This window comes from Martes martes, assembly GCF_963455335.1.
Source record: "Martes martes genome assembly, chromosome: 11".
NCBI lineage: Eukaryota > Metazoa > Chordata > Mammalia > Carnivora > Mustelidae > Martes > Martes martes.
Window position 1 is genome coordinate 42,231,967 of NC_137899.1, and position 21,950 is coordinate 42,253,916.

Sequence of the window (21,950 nt, forward strand, 5' to 3'; positions counted from 1 at the left end):
AGTAATGTGGAAGGTCTTTTCTGCTAATTTTCAGGTCATTTTCAGAGCCAGTTGCATATATGTAGTGGTTATCTTGTTATGTCTGTGTCTGTGGGATGAAGGGAACTCACGATCCTCTTCTGGATCTTTCCTGAACTCCCCTGCCTCTCTCTCTCTCTCTCTCTCTCTCTTTTTTTTTTTTGAAAGCCAATTTTGTTTAAGAATATCCTTAATGAGACAGCAAATGTTATTAATTTTATTAAATCTTTATCTTTGAGTATGTTCTTTAAATATTCTGTGTGAAGAAATAAGTATTCAAACAGTTTGGCCTCATACCAAAGTATGATGATTGTCTTGAATAAAAGCACTTATAAAGATATTTGGGTTGAAAGTTAAGGTACTCACTTTTTAAAGTTCACAGTTTTTACTGAAAAGAACGACAACAAGTAATCATTTCTCAGATGTGGGTATTGGCAGATATTTTCTCAAAAATGAATGGAGTGAGCCTGTCACTTCATGGGAAATTGACATTGATGGCCAAAGATAAAATTTGAGCTTCTGAGCAAATATTTGGATTTTGGAAAACTGTCCTCCCTCTACCCCCAATTGGTAGACAGTTCCCAAGACAAAGACTTTTCTCATTTTATCAGTGGAGATATTAGTAAATGTAATTTTAAAATATTGTATAGTAAAACATCAACATCTGGGAGATCAGTATAACTTAGTGAAAGTAGTGATTTTACAAATGACCAGTGCATGGTATTACAAAGCCATGTAGAGATAAAAATTTCATTCAGAGGGTAAAGTGGAGCAAGTAAGAAAGGTTTATTGATATGGTACATTGCAACTTTCCAGAAACTCCTACTTGTTTAGTTTCGGTGTAGTACCAAAGAATAATAAACACAATTATCTGAAAAAGTACTAAAAATGCTTCCCCTTTACAACATTAATCAGTTTGAGGTTAGATTTTATGTACTTCAACCAAAATTATGTATCGCAATAGAAAAGAGAATCCAGATGTCTTTGTAGTGAACCAGTCATTAGATTTGCAGACCTATAAAACAGTACCATTCTTCTAAGATTTTTTTAAAATTTTTTATTTCTTTTCAGCGTAACAGTATTGTTTTTTCACCCTTCTAAGATGTTTTTATTTTTGAAGTTATTTTTCATAAAAATGTGCTGTTACTTTATGAGTTTATTGGTAATAATTTTTTAATGAATTTTAAAATGTTTTAATTCTTAATATGGTGAATATTGATATAATTCACATAAAAACCTCTTTGTATTTAAGAATAGGAAATTCTGAGACTAAAATATTTGACAACCATGAGCAAAGATAACCTTTGACAGTGTGATCAGTAAGAAATAAGATTTTGTATTTTCACTTTATGAAAATATCCATACTCCCCTCAAATGTCTGAAATTATGAATCTTAAAAAAAAAACTAGATAACGTAGGCATATTTGGAGATTATGCATTAACTTTGTGCCTATAATACCCTGGGAGAATGGTTTCTGGTAGATGTGTGGACAACATTCATTTAATTCATCATTAAGATGGTAATAATTATGGAGTACTTTCTTTCCTTTAGGCACCATGTTAGATGAAGGGAATTCAGTAGTGAGAAAGAAAGATGTGTCCCTATGTTCATGGACTTTTCATTCTAGTGGGGAAAATAAAAATACCAGATTAGGATAAGTACTGAGCAGGAAATTTAGGATACTGAGAACAGGAGTAACAGTTATATAGGAAGGAATCCGGAAGACCTAAGGAAGAGACATTTAAGCTGTGACTTGATGGTAAGAGGCCAGGCATGAAAAGAGCATTCCAGGCAAGAGTACTCACAAACACACATAACCACAAAGAGAATTCTACGGTATTTTACAGACTGAATGCAAAGATCTTTTAAAAATATTAACTGTTTATAATTTAATTCTCACAATAATCCTATACTATACATGTAGGGTAGTTCTAATTAATAAAGATGTCCAGTTAGAGAGCTCGAAATAGTTTTTATCATGTTAAAATATCCTGTGTTAATTGCTCGTAGTATTATACATTTAATTCTATCTCTAGAACATAATGAAGTATTATAAAACTTATTGAAGCAGATTATATTACAAAAGAATAAAGTTGCTAAATCATAAAATGTACATATAAGGCATTTGCCTTCATAGTTTTATTTTATTTATTTTTAAAGATTTTACTTATTTATTTGACAGAGATCACAAGTAGGCAGAGGCAGGCAGAGAGGGAGAGAGGAGGAAGCAGGCCCCCCGCTGAGCAGAGAGCCTGATGCAGGGCTCCATCCCAGGACTCTGGGATCATGACCTGAGCCAAAGGCAGAGGCTTTAACCCACTGAGCCACCCAGGCGCCCCTTAACTTCATAGTTTTAAAAAATGACCAGGAAAAAATATATTTTTTAAAAAATTTTGTTTTTGGGTGATGAAGAGTTGCCTTTAATTAAGATATCTTATGTAATAATATTTACCTTAAGTACAATGCTAATAGCAAGCTTCTAGGAACTTTTGGGTGAATTTCATAAGCAGAAATGTACTTACTTGTACTGAATTCTCATTTCTGCCATTACAAAATACTTGATTTATATGGGACTAATGTCAAGGACAAATAGAATTCAGAGTAAACAAGTATAAAGAGTGTTTGTGAACCAGATCTCCTCTACATTTCCTTACTACATCCCTACCAGGAACCTTACATGTTCATGCTTTTAGTCTCTTTTTTTTGCTCTGCTTTGAGTAGCAGCTAACACCTTTTTTGCTCATCCCTGGAGTCACAGGTGAATCCTGAGTCTGCCTCCCTTCCCTGGGCAGAGGAACCTGGGGAACCTGATTCCAGAGAGGCCCAGCTCATGGCCACTTGAGAAATAGAAAGAAAAACTACTTTCTATTCTTCTTGTTTGTGTTCTGTGAATCAGTGTGATGTTTTATAACTATTCGGGTGCTGAGAAATAGTGTAAGTGGCATTTGATGTTTTGTGCTATAACAATAGATCTATGATCACTGACATGAAAATTATAAAATCTGTCAGCAAAAAAAAAAAAGATTTTTAACATAGATTCCTTTTTTTCTATAATATAACATATTCTGTATTAACGACTTGGGCAGCTGTGCTTCAAATCCCTAAGGTGTCTTTGAATTTAGTTATTATAATTCAGGTAACTTTCAGGTTTCTTATGGAGGGGGGTGTTTTTGTTGTTTTTGTTCCTCCAGAAGGCATGGCATTTTTAATCAGTTCTCCAGGGAAAGCTTGACTGAATGTTCCAAACTTTGTTGGTTCAATGTTGCTAAATAAAATCTTCCAGTAATTAATTTTGGGGAGAAAGGTAGCTTTCCTTCTGGATCTGCTAGTTGTCTTTCTCTTTGGGAGTTTACATTGAAGGAGTACAAATAATTTAATTTAGCAAAACTTTGAAAGATTACTCTTATTTTAGCTTTCCAGGAGATTGTGGGCATGGCAGCACCATATATGCCTATAAGGGGTATTGATATGATTAATAATAATACGTATAATACATAGTTCAAAAGAATAGGCTTCTTAAATCATTTGTTTTCACTTTTCAAAGGGGCCTATGATAAATGTTTTTCTAAATATGAATATCCTTTTGTGAAGCGATTTTATTTAGGGTTTGACAATTTGCATTATCATATCATGATTTTTGGGCCGTTCAGTTGTAATTTTGTTTTAAAGAACAAAGGGCAAGTAACAGATATGTGATTAAACAAAATGAGAATTTGAGTTTTCTTTTGTTTGTCTTTATGGCAAATTGATTTGGTCTCTACTCTTGGGGCAAATCATGAAAACCAGAACTGTAACTTCCTCCATTCCAAAATTTGTCAAAAAAAGCTTTTTGCTTTGTTTTCCTTCCATTTAATTACTTAAATAATATTTACTATAAAAGATCAAAACATTACAGAAGTGAAATGTTCAGAACAAAATATGAAAGACCACCCCCCCAAACTTTTGTGGACATCCTTTCAGCTTCTTCATTTACATGTATAAATACATAAGTATTCTATTACCTATATAAATGTGTATGAATTTTAAAAACATGTAAAGTGACTTTTTCCCCCCCCCAATTTTTTTAAAATGACTTTTAGAAAGCATAATCTGCAAGCTGTTTTCACTTAGGGGCCTCTTTTTAACTATTGCATAGTTTATGTGTACCGTATTTCATTTGACCAAATCTTATAACTGTTTCTGTATACATGTAAGACTTTTTTTTAAAGATACAAATGGGTCTAGTACCTTTTCTGCCCTGATAGTCCTATTATTCACAATTATAGTCTGAACTGCCTGAAGTCCGTAGATTTATTTACTTGATTCCTGGCTTTTTGTGACTCTATCACTGTCCCATGTTCAAATCTTTTTCTCTTACCAACAGTGTTCATTATTGGCATCTTAAAAAATTGTGGCCCACATTTGTCTCAGTTTTTTGTATGCCAGGTTTATAAGGAGTCTTACTCTACTTTGATGCTGGCTTGTGGGGCAGATGGTCAAATCCAGTGATTCATATTACAAATCCAAGTGGTAATTTAATGGTATATGAAGTGAATTTAATCAGGGTTCACAAGCATATGCTACAGTATCAAATTGAAATCTTATTCTTTTGGTAAGGAAACTGCTGTGAAACCTATTTAAAAAGTTTGTTACATCTTACTTAGATTTTAAAAAATATGTATGGCTTAAAAATTATGGCAATGGTAAGGTATTTAAGAAACAGTTCCAGAAACAGAAAGAAGAAAAACTGCTAGTAACAGTAGGGTTTTTTTCATTAAAGAACCTAAGTGTGTTCTCTAATGAACATTTACTACAGAGGAAGGAGAAACTTAAAGAAATGGCTAATTGGCAGGAGAGTGAGGATCAAACAATAGTAATTAGCAGAAAATAAAAGGGACAAAACTTTGTTACCCCGGTGATCGTTAGGACCTAATTAGAAATAAAGATCTCGGTGGGGGTGAGGTGCCTGGCTGGCTTAGTAGGTGGAGCGTGCACTCTTGATCTTGGGGTTGTGAGTTCGAGGCCCATGTTGGGTATTGGGATCACTCAATAATTTGTCTGTTTGTGTGTGTGCAGTTTAACGGAAGTTTATTTCTCATTCCCATAAAATCTCATTCCCATAGGACTGTGGGACTCTCCAGATGCGCTCTCCATGTAGGTGGCTCAGCGTTCCAAACTACTTTGAGTTTCTGGCCCCTTTTTCTGTGTGGGCTTCCATGACTGAGGCAGGAAAAGTACTAGAGTCTTGCAACAACAAATAAAGCCTTAAGCCCAGAAAATTAAATCTTTAAAAAAATTTTTTGAGGATAGCTTCAGAGCAAACTAGTTTTCTTCTTTAAACCCTGATGACTCTGTAAGTAAAAAAAGTTATTTTAGAAGTTGACATGGCAAAGAACAGTTAATACTTAATCTGAAAAAGTTTTTTTTGACTTACAAAAATTAAATTTAGCAGTAAAAACACTTACTATCCTTCATTCGTTGAAACAAAAAGAATTGAGAGCTATGGTTTTTGGTTAGAGAACTTAATATGAGAGCAGACTAGTCTAGAGTCACAGGACTGTGCTTAGATTAGGCCAAGGGAGCTTTCCAGTGCTTTGGGAAGCTTTGTAGGTATATTTAGAGGACTGATTGAAATAATAGTTTTAGTTGAATGGTATTTGTACATGGCTAATTCTGTTTAAATTGTGTTATGTGTGCGTGTGTGTGTACATTTTTCAGTGAAGAGAAAAAATTTCAAACATACACAAACAGAGAGAGAATATAACAAACCACCATGTCCCTATCACTTGGCTTTAGTATTTTTCAACTATGGCCAATCTTGTTTTATTTGTACCTTCATCTACTTTGTTCCCTCACCCTCAGATTATTTTAAAGCAAATCACAAGCATAATTTTTATTCCCAAATTCTTTAATATTTATCTCTAAAAGGAACTCTAAAATTGTGATCATAATACCATTACCGTATCTCCAAAATTAGTGGTAATTCTTAGTATAATCAAACATCCAGTTTTTTAAATTAGCATTTTTGTTTGAATAAGAATCAAAATAAATTGATATATCATAATTGATGTCTGTTAAATCTCCCTTTTCTTGAAATTAAAAAAATATTTTAGCTTTTTAATTTGAATTAACTTTAGATTTACAGTGGCAAAAATAGTATAGCTCCCCTACTTGTTAACATCTGGCATAATTATAGTACAATGGTCAGAATTAAGAAATTAACATCAGTACAATATTATTAACTACTTAGTATATTCAGTCTCACCAGTTCTTATGCTAATGTTCTTTTTCTGTTCCAGGGTCTAATCCAATGTTCTACACTGCATGTAGTTGTCATGTTGCCATTGTTTCCTCTGATCTGTGACAGTTCTTTAGTCTTTGCTTTCATGACATTAAAACGTTTGAAAACTACTGGTAGTTATTTGATGAAGAGTCCCTTAGTTGCAGTTTGATGTTTTCTTATGATTACATTGAGGTTGTACATTAGAGAAATATTATGGAAATGACATACTCTTCTCAGTGCAGCATTATCAGGGGTACCATGCTGTCAATATCACTTATTACTGGTGATGTTAACCTCGATCATGTTAAGGTGGTGTCTTAGTGGTTTCTCACTGTAAGGTTATTTTTCCTTTATTTGTTCTTAGATTGAGGTTGTTTTGTAGTTTTTTTTGTAGCCTGGATTTTGCTGATTACATTCCCATAGTGATGTTTAACATGTGATTATGTAAATTGGGTTAGATGTATAGGGTTCTTAGGTACAGGTTGATTTTTGGTATAGGTGATAAGTATCGGGGGGTACTCCTGTCTGGTTGTTTCTCTTGTTAGGTTACCCTTTTAGTTTTATTAATTTTCAAAGCTGGCCAAAGAAAAATATCTACAGTTCACTTATTTGGGGGGGGGATTATTTATTTATTTATTAACATACAATATATTATTTGTTTCAGGGGTACAGGTCTGTGGTCCATCAGTCTTACACAATTCACAGCACTCACCATAGCACATACCCTCCCCAATGTCCATCACCAGGCCACTCTATCCCTCCCATCCCCCTCCCCTCCAGCAACCCTTAGTTTGTTTCCTGAGATTATGAGTCTTTTATGGTTTGTCTCCCTCTCTGGTTTCTTCTTTTTTCATTTTTCCCTCCCTTCCCCTATGATCCTGTTTTGTTTCTCAAATTCCTCATATCAGTGAGGTCATATGATAATTGTCTTTCTCTGATTGACTTTTTTCAGTTAGTGTAATACCCTCTAGTTCCATCTACCATTTGTTATTGCAAATGGCAAAATTTCGGGTTTTTGATGACTGCATAGTGTTCCATTGTATATGTGTGTGTGTATGTGTGTATCATATATATATATGATGTCATATATATGTCACATATATATATGACATCTTCTTTATCCATTTATCTGTTGATGGACATCTAGGCTCTTTCCATAGTTTGGCTATTGTGAACATTGCTGCTATAAACATTGGGGAGCATGTGCCCCTTTAGATCACTACATTTGTATCTTTAGGGTAAATACCCCATAGTGCAATTGCTGGGTTGTAGGGTAGCTCTATTTTCAACTCTTTGAGGAATGTCCATTCTGTTTTCCGGAGTGGCTGCACCAGCTTGCATTCCCACCAACAGTGTAGGAGGGTTCCCCTTTCTCTGTATCCTCGCCAGCATCTGTCATTTCCTGACTTGTAAATTTTAGCCATTCTGACTGGTGTGAGGTGGTATCTCACCATGGTTTTGATTTGTATTTCCCTGATGCGGAGTGATGTTGAGCACTTTTTCATGTGTCTGTTGGCCATTTGGATGTCTTCTGCCCATTTCTTGATTGGATTATTTGTTCTTTGGGTGTTGACTTTGATAAGCTCTTTATAGATTTTGGATACTAGCCCTTTATCTGATATGTCAGTTGCAAATATTTTCTCCCATTCCATTGTCTTTGGTTTTGTTGACTGTTTCCTTTGCTGTGCAAAAGCTTTTGATCTTGATGAAGTCCCAGTAGTTCATTTTGTCCTTGCTTCCCTTGGCTTTGGTGATGTTTCTAGGAAGAAGTTGCTGCAGTTGAGGTCAAAGAGGTTGCTGCCTATGTTCTCCTCAAGGATTTTGATGGATTCCTGTCTCACACTGAGGTCTTCATTTTGAGTTTATTTTTGTGTGTGGTGTAAGAAAGTGGTCTAGCTTCATTCTTCTGCATGTGGTCGTCCAATTTTCCCAATACCATTTGTTGAGGAGACATTTTTTCTGTTGGATATTCTTTCCCGCTTTGTTGAAGATTAGTTGACCATATAGTTGAGGCCCATTTCTGGGTTCTCTATTCTGTTCCATTGATCCACGTGTCTGTTTTTGTGTCAGTACCATACTGTCTTGATGATGACAGCTTTGTAATAGAGCTTGAAGTCCGGAATTGTGATGCCACCAGCTTTGGTTTTCTTTTTTAACATTCCTCTGGCTATTTGGGGTCTTTTCTGGTCCCATGCAAATTTTAGGATTATTTGTTCCATTTCTTTGAAAAAGTTGATGGTATTTTGATAGGGATTGCATTAAATGTGTAGATTGCTCTAGGTAGCATAGACATTTTCGCAATATTTGTTCTTCCAATCCATGCACATGGAATGTTTTTCCATTTCTGTATGTCTTCCTCAGTTTCTTTCAAGAGTACTTTATAGTTTTCTGAGTACAGATTCTTTGCCTCTTTGGTTAGATTTATTCCTAGATATCTTATGGTTTTGGGTGAAGTTTTAAGTGGGATTGATTCCTAATTTCTCTTTCTTCTGTCTCATTGTTGGTGTATAGAAATGCAACGGATTTCTGTGTACTGATTTTATATCCCTGCACCTTACTGAATTCGTGTATGAGTTCTAGCAGTTTTGGGGTGGAGTCTTTTGGGTTTTCCACAAGTATCATATCATCTGCAAAGAATGAGTGTATTAGCTGTTGTGAATAAGCTGTTATGAACAGAGTTGTGAAGCATCTGAGTTCTTGCTTTTATTTATTTTGGGTATATACCTATGAGTGGAATTGCTGGGTCATATGGTAATTCTTTCACCTTGTGAGGAACTGCCAAATTGTTTTCCACAGTGGCTATACCATTTCTTATTCTCATCAGCATTCCCCAAGGGTTCCATTTTCTTCAGATTCTTGCCAACACAACAAGGCTTTGATTTGCATTTCCCTAATGATGTTGAATATCTTCTAATGTGTTTGTTGACCATATGTATATCATCATTAGAGAAATGTCTACTTAAGTCTTTGTCCATTTTTAAATTGGGTTGTTGTCTTTTTGTTGAAATGTAGGAGTTCTTTTTATATAAGTCTGAATTTTTTCATCAAATAAATAGATTGTGAATTTTTTTTTCCCATTCTGTAGTTTGTTTTTTCACTTTCTTAATAATGTTTTCTGCTACATAGAAGCTTTTGATGAAGCCCAGTTTATTCTTTTATTGCTCATATTTTGGGTTCATATTTCAGAATGTGTTGCCAAATTCAGGGTTATGAAGATTTACCTGTTTTCTTCTAGGAGTTTTATGATTTTATCTCTTATATTTAGGTCTGAAATTTCATGGATTTTTGTGTTAAGTTTTGTTTATTATGGGAGGTAGGGATCCAGTTTTCCCAGAAGTATCTCTTGAAGAGTCTATTCTTTCCCCCATTGAGTGAACTTGACACCCTTGTGGAAAAACAATTGGTGATATATATGGAGGGTTTATTTCTGGACTCTTAGTTTTATTCTGTTGGTCTATATGTTTATATTTTGATTATTTAATATAATTTTGCCAGTTTTGAAGTTGTATGCTGTGAGTGCTCCAAATTTGTTCTGCTTTTTCAAGGATGTTTTGGCTATTCAGAGCCTCTTACCTTTCCATGTGAATTTGAGAATGAATTTTCCCATTTCTACAAATGAATAATTTTTTAAAATCCACTTTTTGGATTCTGTTTTGGACATTTGTCCATGCTAATAGGGATTTAGTTAATTTACCTGTTATTGGATTATAAAGTAGTATCTGAAATTCTAGTCCAAGATGGCAACATAGAAGACCTTACCTCCAACATTGACACACCAAATCCATAACTGTTGTTAGAGCAATTCCTCCTGAAAAAAAGCTGACAGGTGACTGAACAGCTTCTTTACAACAAAAGATAGATATACCATGTTTCTGTTTCTTTTGTTCTCTACATGGTAACATATGGAACCTGAACCACTGCAAACTATAGTGGGGAGGGATAGTACTGAGGGATGCTAAGCAGATATGTTTGCTCTAGACCAAAGAAAAAAAGCTGTGGTTCAAAAGGGCAACTAGAATATAAAGGAACCAGCTCTAGAGCCCTGCCAAACGGCAAGAGAGCTGTTGGTAAGCACCAGGCTTTGTGTTCCTCCTCCATCTTGGAAGTACAGCTGGGAGAAGAGGCTGGGTGCCTTGACAGGCCTGCTGCCTCAGGGAGCCCCCACATCTAGTGCATACCAACGCCAGATACCTTGGGGCACAGTAAAAAAGGCTACCATTTAAAAAGAGCAACTACAAGAAAAACAGGACTGGAGGCATCACAATTCTAGACTTCAAATTTTATTACAAAGTGGGAATAATTAAAATTGTATAGTATTGGCATAAAAATAGACCTATAGATCAATGGGACAAAACAGGAAACCCAGAAATAAACAGGAGGAAAGAATATACAGTGGGGAAAAAGTCTCTTCAACAAATGGTGCTGGGAAAACTGGACAGCCACATGCAAAAGAATGAAAATTAAATCTTTTTTTTTATTTTTTTTGCTACATGCAAAAATAAATTCTAAGGGCCTAAATGTAAGACTTGAAACCATAAATATTCTAGAGGAGAGGACAGGCAGTAATTTCTCTGACATTGGCCATAGCAACATCTTCTTAGGTATGTCTCCTGAGGCAAAGGAAATAAAAGCAAAAATAAACTATTGGGACTACAGCTAAACAAGAAGCTTCTGCACAGTGAAGGATACAACCAACCACATCAAAGACAACGTACTGAATGAAAGAAGATATTTGCAAATGACCTATCAGATAAAGGGCTAGTGTCTAAGATATATAAAGGACTTAAACTCAACACCCCAAAAAAACAAATAATCCAGTTAAAAAATGGGCAGAAGACATGAACAGACATTTTTCCAAAGAAGATATGCAGATGGCTGACAGACACATGAAAAGATGCCCAGTATCACTCACCTTCAGGGAAATGCAAATCAAAACTACAATGAGATATCACCTCATACCTATCAGAATGGCTAAAACCAAACCCCAAGAAACAAGTGTTGTCAAGGATGTGGAGAAAAAGGAACTTTCATGCACTGTTGGTAGGAATGCAAGCTGGTGCAGCTACTGTGGAAAACAGTATGGAGTATCCTCAAAAAGTTCAAAATAGATTCTATAATCCAGTAATCCAGTAATGCTGCAATAAACTATGGAAGGAGGCCAAGTGTCCACTGATGGATAAAGAAAGTATGGTATGTATATACAGTGGACTATAGCTGAGCTACAAAAAATGGAATCTTGCCATTTACAACAACATAGGTAGAGCTAGAGAAAATAATACTATGTGAAGTAAGTCAGAGAAAGACAAATACCACATGATTTTACTCATGGTGGGTGAGGGAGAAGAGAGACACCACGAAACAGACTAAGAGAACAAACTGATGGTTACCAGAGGGGAGGTGGGTGGGAGAATGGGTGAAATAGGTGATGAGGATTAAGGAGTGCAGTATCATGATCTAAACAAAACAAAAACCAAAGAACAACTACAGTATAAAGGATCTGAACAAGAAGGGAAAATCTGCCAAACAAGAAGGGAGCTGTTGAAATTCTCTTTGGGTAGGAGGGGCCGGTAAGAGCCTTGCTTTACATTTCCCCTCCACCTTGATAGCATGGACAGGAGAAGGATATGGATGCGCTAGCTGACCTATCACCCCAGTGAGCCCCGGGACCCTAGGCCACACCAGCCCCAGCCATCCCACCAAGGCAGCCTCAGAGCAACATAAACCAGGACTCCCATGGTCAGCACTTACTGCAGTTCCAGCCATCATCAAAGGTGACACAGGTACAAAGCACCCTGGAACACTAGACCCACACCACTCTGGCTCCAGATGGCTTTACTAGGGCCCTCTTACCTCAGAGTGCTCTGGAACCTCCTATCTTAAGTGTACTGAGCACCCTGGGACTCTCAGCACCTGCCCCACCAGGGCACCTTCTGCATTGAGTGCCTGGGGACACCCCACTTTTCTTTCACTTTGGCTGTCTTGCCAGGGTGCCTTCTGCACAGAGAGATTTGGGACCCCCAGCCCATGCCAGCCATAGCTCCAGGCAGCCAACCCGGCACACATAGCTTCCACTGGGGATGACCATATAAAAGACCATTCCTTCAAGTTTAGGAGAATTCTAATTCATAGAAAGAAACACCAAATGTCAAAGTGAGACAGAGGAATATTCTCCAAATGAAATGGAGATAAGCAATATGTGTGATAGAATTTAAAGTAATGATCATGAAGATGCTCACTGGACTGGAGAGAACTCAGAAAATACAAAACAGAACCAGTCAGAGTTGAAGAATACAATAACTGAAACAAGAAATACACTAGAGGCAATCAACAGTATATTAGTGGATGCAGGGGAACTGATCAGTGATCTGGAAGACAAGGTCACGGAAAGCACCCAGCTGAACAGCAAAAAGAGTTTAAAAAATGAGAGGCTAAAAGATGTCTTGAACAATATCAAATGCACATTCACATTATAGAGGTCTCAGAAGGTGAAGAGAGAGCAGAAGGAAATAGGCATCTTAGTCAAGGAATCACACAGAGTTCCAAACAAGATGAACCCAAGGAGGTCCACATCACTTGACACATAGTCATTGAAATCTCAAACATTAGAGATAAATAGAGAATTTTAAAGCAGCAACAGAAGGAAACAGCAGCAACTTTGAATGTATCTTATTACTCCCTTTTGGCCTGTAAAGAGCTGAAAGAATATTCTTGGTTGTAGGGTTTTTTTTTTTTCCCCTCCTATTTGGCAAAGAGTGATAGAGTTTCCCAAAGAAAAGTTAAACTAAACCAAGCTTACAAGAAATGAGTTAAAGGGACTTCTTTAAGTGGAAAAGAAAAGGCCCTAAGTAGAAGTAGGGAAATATGAATAAAAAGATGTATAATATGCCAACATTTATATGAACTGTGGAAGAGGAAGTTAAAAAGTTCCTTTAGAATGTTTTCAAACCTAAGTGACCACCATTTTAATATAACTTGGAATGTTACAGTAGGTACACCAAAAAAATAAAGAGAAGCCAAGCGTGACATTACAGAGCTCACTAATCACAAGGGAAAGAGTAAGAAAGGAAGAAATGAACAGAGAACTACAAAAGCAACTGGAAATCAGTTTAACAAAATGACAAAAACATGCCTATCAATCATTACTTCAAATGTAAATGGTTTATATGCTCCAATCAAAAGACATTAGGTTACTGAATGGATAAAAAAAACAAAGACCCATCTATATGCTGTCTACAAGAGACTCACTTTAGAGCTGAAGACACATATAGACTGAAAGTGAAAGAATGGAAAAAGATACTCCATTTAAAAGGGAGGAAAAATAAAACCGGGGAAGCAATACTCACATCAGACAAAATAGACTTTAAAACAAAGACAGTAACGGGACAAAGAAGGGCACCACATAACGATAGAGGGATCATCCAACAAGAGGATATAGCAGTTATAAATAGCTATACACCCAACAGATAGAAAGGGAGAAGTTGGGAGTAATATGGTAATAGTAAGTGACTTTAACATCCCACTTACATCAATGGGTAGATTATTCAGGCAGAAAATTAATAAGGCAACAGCAGCTTTACATTTTTTTAAGACCAGATGGACTTACATATATAACATTCCATCCAAAACAACAGAATATACATTCTCTTCAAGTGCACATGGCAATTCTCCAGGATAGATCACATGTTAGGCCACAAAACAAGTGTCAGTAAATTTAAGAAGATTGAAATCCTATCATCCATCTTTTGTGACCACAAGGGAATGAAACCAGAAATCAGCCACAAGGAAAAGATGGAGAAAACACAAACACACGGAGGCTAAACAACATGCTACTGAACAAGCCATGAGTCAACAAAGAAATGAAGTGCAAATGAACAAAACAAAACATGGAGACAAATGAAAATGAAAACACAACAGCCCAAAATCTTTGTGATGCAGTGAAAGCAATTTCAGGAGCAACTTACAGTGGTACAGGCCTACCTCAAGAAATAAGATAAATCTCCAACAACCTAAGCTTACACCTGCAGGAGCTAGCTAGAAAAAGAACACACAAAGCCCAAATCTAGTAGAAGGAAGGAAATAATAAAGATCAGAACAGAAATAAATGAAATGGAGATGAAAACAACAATGGAAAAGATCAATGAAACCAAAAGCTGGCTCTTTGAAGAGATGAAGTATCTGAATAAACCTTAGTGTATTTGTCCTTCCTCCTACTGAAAAGTACCATGAGATCGCTTCCAATTTTTGCTTTGACAAGTAATACCAAGCTTCTTGTGCTACTCATTCACATGTTTGAAAGTCTCTTTAGGGCCATAGTTCTCAACCTGGGTCAGTTTTGCCTGCCAGGGAACATCTGGCAATGTTTGCAGACATTTTTGATTGTCAAGATTGTCAAGCATACCTCAGGGAGGTATGCTCCTGGCATCTAATGGATAGAGACAAGAGATACTGCTAAAACATCCTACCATGTAAGAACAGACTCCCATCCACCCCACCACAAAGTATTATCCAGTTTGTTAATAGTGCAAAGGTTGAGAAACCCTGCTGTGGGGCATATACTCTGAGGTGGGATTGCTAAAGCTTGGGGTATGTGCAACTCTTTTCTAGTTATTTTATGAAACAGATTTCTGTAAAACAAATATTTTCAATACAGGTAAAGGTTTGGAATGTCTTGAATTAAATTTTCTTTGGTGATAATGGCAACCCAGCAGTTATAAGCAATTTAATTAAACCAGATGGAGTTAGTGGCATTACATAGAGTTAACTGATATATTTACTTACATAGAGGGTGCATATAATCTTTTAACTTCATGAACTAAAACACATGGTTGCCTCCTGTCTGATGAAAGATTGACTGTACAGGAGAGTCTGCTTCAAAAACGTATCCCTTGTGTAAGACAATAGTAGTTGGAATATTAGGCTGAAGATGCTGATTGAATAAGAGAAAAATGACAGCATGAAAAATGTAGAACTTTTTTCCTGACAGAAATTATTATTAAATATAGAAGGGGTAAAGGTTTGAAAATGTTCTCTCTAGTGTGATTTAAATTAATGCTTTAATTGTAAGCAAGGGAATTAATCATGAATTTTGCAACCCACTTTTAAGTCTTTAAGACCCCTCCACCCCCATAAAAACCCAAGGAAAGCTACAGCCTCAGAACTATCTGCAATGCTTGTGTGCATACAATTTAGCACATGACTGTTGGGTGGTTTATGCATGTTCTTTGAGTCTAAAAACTTTGCTAAAAAGGTATATTTGAAATTGTCAGTGAGTAGTAAAGACACAACTATATTGTTTGTATCTTCAGTGATGGAGAGAAATAGGTGACTTGGAATTAGAATTTTTCAAATCCTCTAACATTAAATGGATGAGTACTTAATTATATATATACATGTATGTATATATACACATATATATTATACACACACACACACACATATATATAACCTTTTTTTTAAATCTTTTTATTAGGTGTATGCAGCAGTGCTATGGCAACAAACTAATGAAAACAGACAAAAGTCAACAGGAAAAGTATGTTTTGGAGCTGCCCTACCAGAAGAAAAACTTAATGACTTCCGTGATGAACAAATTGGACAGTTGCAGGAGCTGATGCAAGAAGCGACTAAACCCAATAGGCAATTCAGTATGACTGAATCCAGGAAACCAAAATGTTAGACTATACAATAAAGCTTAACAAGTATTTTAAGTTGCACTACTGGTTAATTACCCCAAAGATACAGATGTAGTGAAAAGAAGGGCCATCTGTACCCCAATGTTCATAGCAGTAATGGCCACAGTCATCAAACTGTGGAAAGAACCAAGATGCCCTTCGATGGACGAATGGATAAAGAAGATACGGTCCATATATACAGTGGAGTATTATGCCTCCATCAGAAAGGTTGAATACCCAACTTTTTTATCAACATGGATGGGACTGGAAGAGATTATACTGAGTGAAATAAGTCAAGCAGAGAAAGTCAATCATCATATGGTTTCACTTACTTGTGGAGCATAAGGAATAACGTGGAGGGAATTGGGAGATGGAGAGAAGTGAGTTGGAGAAAATCAGAGGGGGAGACAAACCATGAGAGACTGTGGACTCTGAGAAACAAACTGAGGGTTTTGGAAAGGAAGGGAATAGGGGGTTGGGTGAGCCCGGTGGGGGTATTTAGGAGGGCACGTATTGCATGGAACACTGGGTGTGGTGCATAAACAATGAATCTTGGAACACTGAAAAAAAAATTAAAGAAAAAATAAGTATTTTAAGTTCAGAAGCCCTTATTTTAACTCCCATAGTTTTTTACATTTTATTTCTTAAGCTTTTAGGCTTTGAGAATGCCTGGTATTAATATTTTATTTGGGGATGTTATTAATGCTGTCTGTAATATATAGATCAGTATGAGTAGTAGACAAGACTTCATATTATTTAAGTAACACTACTTGCTGGATAGGGTTTGATTTTTGGACTAAACAAGAAAGTGACTCTTGGAAAAGTTGTGGAATTTTGCCAGAAGTTTTTTTATATATAAATTTAATGCTGTTCTTGTTCAAGCACTATTAGCTCCATGGTTTTAGCTTCAACAGGTAAGTATATTGTGATAATAGCAGATGTGGAATTCCATCAAGGTTGTTATTTACATGCATTGTCAACCTGAAAGTTTCATCATTTCTACTTTAATAATGTATGATTATTTTTGTAAACAGCCCTTCTCCCTGAGTGATTGTTCAGATACAATGAAAGATTAAAAAGAAGCTTTAAGACTGAGTATCATACATTGTATAACCCATCATATAAATGGTAGTGTAATGTATTTAGTGTTTATCAATAACAGATGACCCATTAAATTATAGAGATATAAAACACTTTCATAAAACTTTTTGATTATAAACAAAAAAAGTCAAGTGGTAATCCCATGCACATCCTAAAATGTTTAATTTTTAAAAATTACTAAAATGACTTGTAACTTTAATTATGTATGTCTACTTTGAGATTCTGAAGTGATCATTTTTCAGATGCTATTGCATTTATTCAGATCTTTAAAAATTGATCCATATTTACTGTCTTGCCATATTGGGCTTCTTCTCTGTGAACGGCTGCCAGACTCCTCACTCCTTTTTAGCAGTCCTCATTGAGTCTACAGTCCTCAATGTAAATTGATATAACCACTGTGGAAAAGAGTATGGAGGTTCCTCAGAAAATCAAAAATAGAAATACCATATGATCTAGTAATTGCACTACTGGGTATTTACCCAAGAATTCGAAAACACTAATTCAAAAAGATGTATGCACCCCTATGTGTACTGCAGCATTATTTACCATAGTCAAGATATGGGTCCTAAGTGTCTATTGATAGGTGAATGAATAAAGAAGACATAGTGTGTGTATGTGTATATATAAAATGAAATATTAATCATAAAAAAAGAATGAGATCTTGTCATTTGCAAGAAAATGGATGAACCTAGAGGGTATTATTCTAAGTTAAGTAAGTCAGACAGAGAAGGACCAATGGCTTATGATTTCACTTATATGTGGAACTAAAACACAAAACAAATGGACAAACAAGCAAAAATCGAAACAGCCTCATAAATACTGAGAACTGTTAGTTGCCAAAGGGGAGCGGGATGGGGAATGCAAAATAAATGAAGGGGATTGAGAGGCATAAACTTTCGATTATAAAATAAGTCATGGTGCTGAAAAATACAGTATAGAGAATATGACAGTATTCTAAAATAGTCTATAATATTGTAATAACTTTGTGTAGTGACAGAGGGTAACTACACTTACTGTTGTAAACACTGTAATGTATGTAATTGTTGAATTACTATGTTGTTCACTTGAAACCAGTGTAATAGTATACATCGACTATATACTTCAATTAAAAATAGAAAAAGTAAAGTGTAGGTTATATAAGAAGAGAATAAAGGTATTTTAAGTATAAATGCGATTTCTAATGTTTAACTCATTTTTATATAACAACGATTTTAGTGGTTAAATGTTATATGGAATTTTTGAATGTAAAACCAACCACTAAAATGATTTTTTTATAGAAATAAGTGTGTAACTTTCAAGCTAGTAATTGAGGAAAAATGAGGTAGAAAAAAATTTTATAAAATAAGGAAAGTAAAAAGAAAAACAATGATGAACAGAAAAAATTTGAGATTATAGAATAAATATGTTAGTAACACATCAAGTATGTGGACTAAGTTATCCAGCAGGAGGCAGAATAAACTGATTGACAAATAAAACCATTTATATGTGCTTATATACACACCTACAGCATAAAATAAAGTTTGAAAGTAAAATTTTGGTGAAAGTTATACCAACGAAAAGTAATTGATATAGATATATTTATATCTGAAAACAACTGTAAAGCCAGAAACACCACTAAAGAAAGCAAACTTCATATAATGAAAGGTTCAATTCACTGAGAGGGTAATTTTTAAATTGGTATACCTAGAAGTAAATGATTAAGCAGCCCCATATTTTAGGGAGTTAACACAGTTGTAAATCACCAATGAATCAATCAAGAAATACTAACAGATCCTAAAATATAAGTGGAAGTGAACACTGGTGAAATACTCTGTAAAATTTATGGGCTGTAGCTAAAACAGTAGCTGGAGGAAATTTACAGCTTTGAATGTATCTAGCAAAAAGAAAGGCTGAATATTAATGAAAAGCATCTATCTTAATAAATTAGAAAAACAGCACAAAATAATCCCAAAGGAAATAAAGATTAGAGCAGAAAGTAATAAAAAAATAAAGTTTATTCTTTGAAAAAGACTTTTTCAGTGACAAATCTCTGCTAAAGTTGGATAAGAAAAAAAAAGTATCAGGAGGGAAAAGAGGACATAACCATTTCTTTTCTGACATTTAATAGATATACTATGAACAACTCAAAGCCAGAAAATTTGCAGCATAGAAGAGCTAATTTTTAGAAATTATATAGCTTAGCAAAGTAGACCAAAAAAAAAAAAAAAGATTCCATAGCTCTTCCATTAATTTTATCAATATTAATAGAAAATTTGAGGCTTAAACAACTTCTTTGGTAAGTATAGCTAAATATTCAAGAACTTAAACAAGTTTTTCCAGAGAATAGAAAAAGAGGGATACTTCTTCCTAACTCATTTTGTGAGACGGTCAAATATCTGATACCAAATAATGGTATCAGTAAGGAAGATTACAGGCCAATTTCACTTAGGACAAAGACGTATAATTCTAAGTATTAGTAAAACAAATACAGTAAAAGATGACTCATCATGACTTGGTCACGTTTATGTTAGAAATCCAAGGTTGTTTTCACATTAGAAAATCAATTACTATGATCCACCACATAATCAAATTAAAGATTTAATTGTGATCTCATTAGAGCTATAAAAAGCATTTGCTAAGCATTCAACATTTATTCATGATAAAAATGCTCCTAGCAAACTAGATATAAAGGGCACTTCATCAATCTAATTAAAGGGTTTCTATCAAACATCTGCAACAAACATAATGAATCCTTGAAAGCTTTCTCTTTGAGACTGGGGAAAAGACAAGAATGTCTGTCATCACTGCCTTTCAAATCAAAACTGTTAAGTCTGAAATAATTTTAATGTATATGTTGAACATCCCCAAGAATCTACAAATTATTAGAATAAGAAATTTAAGAAGTTTGTCAGATGCAAAAATTGGTGTATAAAAATCGGTTGCATTTCTTTCTTTTAAGGTTTTTTAAAAAGATTTTATTTATTTGTCAGAGAGAGAGAGAGAGAGAGTGTGCACAAGCAAGTAGAGCAGCCGGCAGAGAGAGAAGCAGGCTACCTGCCGAGCAAGGAGCCCGATGCGAGGACTGGATCACAGGACCCTGGGATCATGACCTGAGCCGAAGGCAGCAGCTTAACCAACTGAGCCACCCAGGTGTCCCTAAATATCAATTGCATTTTTATATAAACAGCACCAATGTGAAAATTTATAAAAATATTAAAATAATAAACAGAAAGCAATTTCACAAAAGGTATTCAAAACTGGAGAAAATTTTGAAATTCTACTTAAAGACACTAAAGAAAACTGAAAATGTGCTATTCTTTTGTTCACTTTGTTATATTTGTATACAGTTCTGATTGCCAGGTGCTCAGATAACAAGGGATAAAGCAAAATTCTTTAAAGCATCCTTATACCTAAGGCTAAATCTTGAATATATTACTGAATTCATTCATATCCTGAGGGCTGGCAGATCAGCATCTGCACATTTGGCATGCTTCATTTTTTTGGATTTAGTTTCTCATTGCAGATTTGTCAATGTCCAGTAAATTTTGTTAACTTGTATCAAGTTTATGAGTAAAGAAACATTAAAAAATTAAAACCATTAAAAAAAGAAACATTAAAGTGTTACTCCATGCTCAAGGAGTGGGAGATTTAGAACTGTAAATATAATTATTCCTGAATGCTTTATAGTTTCTAAGTAATCTTCATCAAAATTCCAAATGGTTTTTTTAATTAAAAAGCATATTCTAAGATTTATATCAAAGTGGAAAGGACCAAAAATAGCCAATAGACTAAGAAGAATGTAGTAGAACTTTCTCTGCTTGCCAGATATTGAAATACATTATAACTAGTTATGAAGAGAGTGCAACATTATATGGAGGCTTAGCTTATGGCAATGGTGGTACCATCCTACAGGGCAGAAGACACTGCTTTTCAACAAATGGTTCTGAGAAATTAAGGTATTTTTATGGGAAAAAATTCTTGGGTACCTAGAATTGGTTGTAGATTTCTTAAAGATCAAAAGGTAGAAGGCAAAATTATGACACTTTAAGAATACAATGTAAAGAGTATCTTCAAAATACTGAGGTAGGAATGGATTTTTTAAAAATAGGCTTCACATCCATCATGGAGCCCTATGCGGGGCTTGAACTCACATCCCTGAGATCAAGACCTGAGCCAAGATCAAGAGTCAGATGCTTAATCCACTGAGCCACCCAGGTACCCCAGGAGAGTTTTTTGTTTTTTGTTTTTTGTTTTTTTTAGTGCAAAAGTGAGTGAGAGAGCACAAGTAGGGGTGGGAGTGGAGGGGCAAAGGGAGAAGGAGAGAGAGAATCTCAAGCAGGCTCGACATCCATCGTGGAGCCCAATGCAGGCTTGATCCCACCACTCTGAGATCATGACCTGAGCTGAAATCAAGAGTCAGATGCTTAACCAACTGAGCCACCCATGTGCCCTGGGAGAGGATTTTTAAAGACACAATCAGCTCTAGCTGTAAAGGAAAAAAGTGAACATATTTAAACACATTAGCAGGTTATTTTTTCTATCAAGAGCAATAAGCAGTGCAAATGCATGCCTCAGATTATGAAGAGGTAGTTGTATCACACCAATAATGCTCAAAGAAATAATACAACATCTAAAGAACTATATATCAATAAGAAAGTTGTAAGATCCAAAACAAAATGGAGGAAAACCTTGAACAAGAGATTCACAAATAAGGAAATTCAGGTGGTCAGTAAACAAAACAAAAGCCTTTGTTTCATTTGTAACAGAGAAATGCAAGTATAAGTCACAATGTGATTGTATTACACAACTTTCAAATTGCCTAAAATAAGGAAACTGACAATAACATCTCATTGAGAATGATAGAAAGTAATGGAAACTCTCCTGTCTTGCTAATGAGAGTGTTAATTAGCATAACTTCTTT

The 21,950-nt window shown here is 35.2% G+C and overlaps 1 protein-coding gene across 2 annotated transcripts in view; it reads left to right on the forward strand.

Annotated features, from left to right (window-relative positions):
• SDHAF3 (succinate dehydrogenase complex assembly factor 3) overlaps positions 1-20,612 on the forward strand; it is a 65,170-nt gene extending 44,558 nt beyond the window's left edge. Inside the window, exons 2-3 of one of the 2 annotated variants that reach the window (XR_013967660.1) lie at positions 15,751-16,863; positions 20,020-20,612. Coding sequence is in view for 1 of the 2 variants with exons in the window: in XM_080818708.1 (XP_080674834.1) it covers positions 15,751-15,954 (204 nt within the window). In the remaining variant the exon portion in view is untranslated. Of the gene's footprint in view, positions 1-15,750; positions 18,217-20,019 lie in introns of those variants that run through there. The other variant, XM_080818708.1, reaches the window with a different exon arrangement.
• The last annotated feature ends 1,338 nt before the right edge of the window (positions 20,613-21,950 follow it).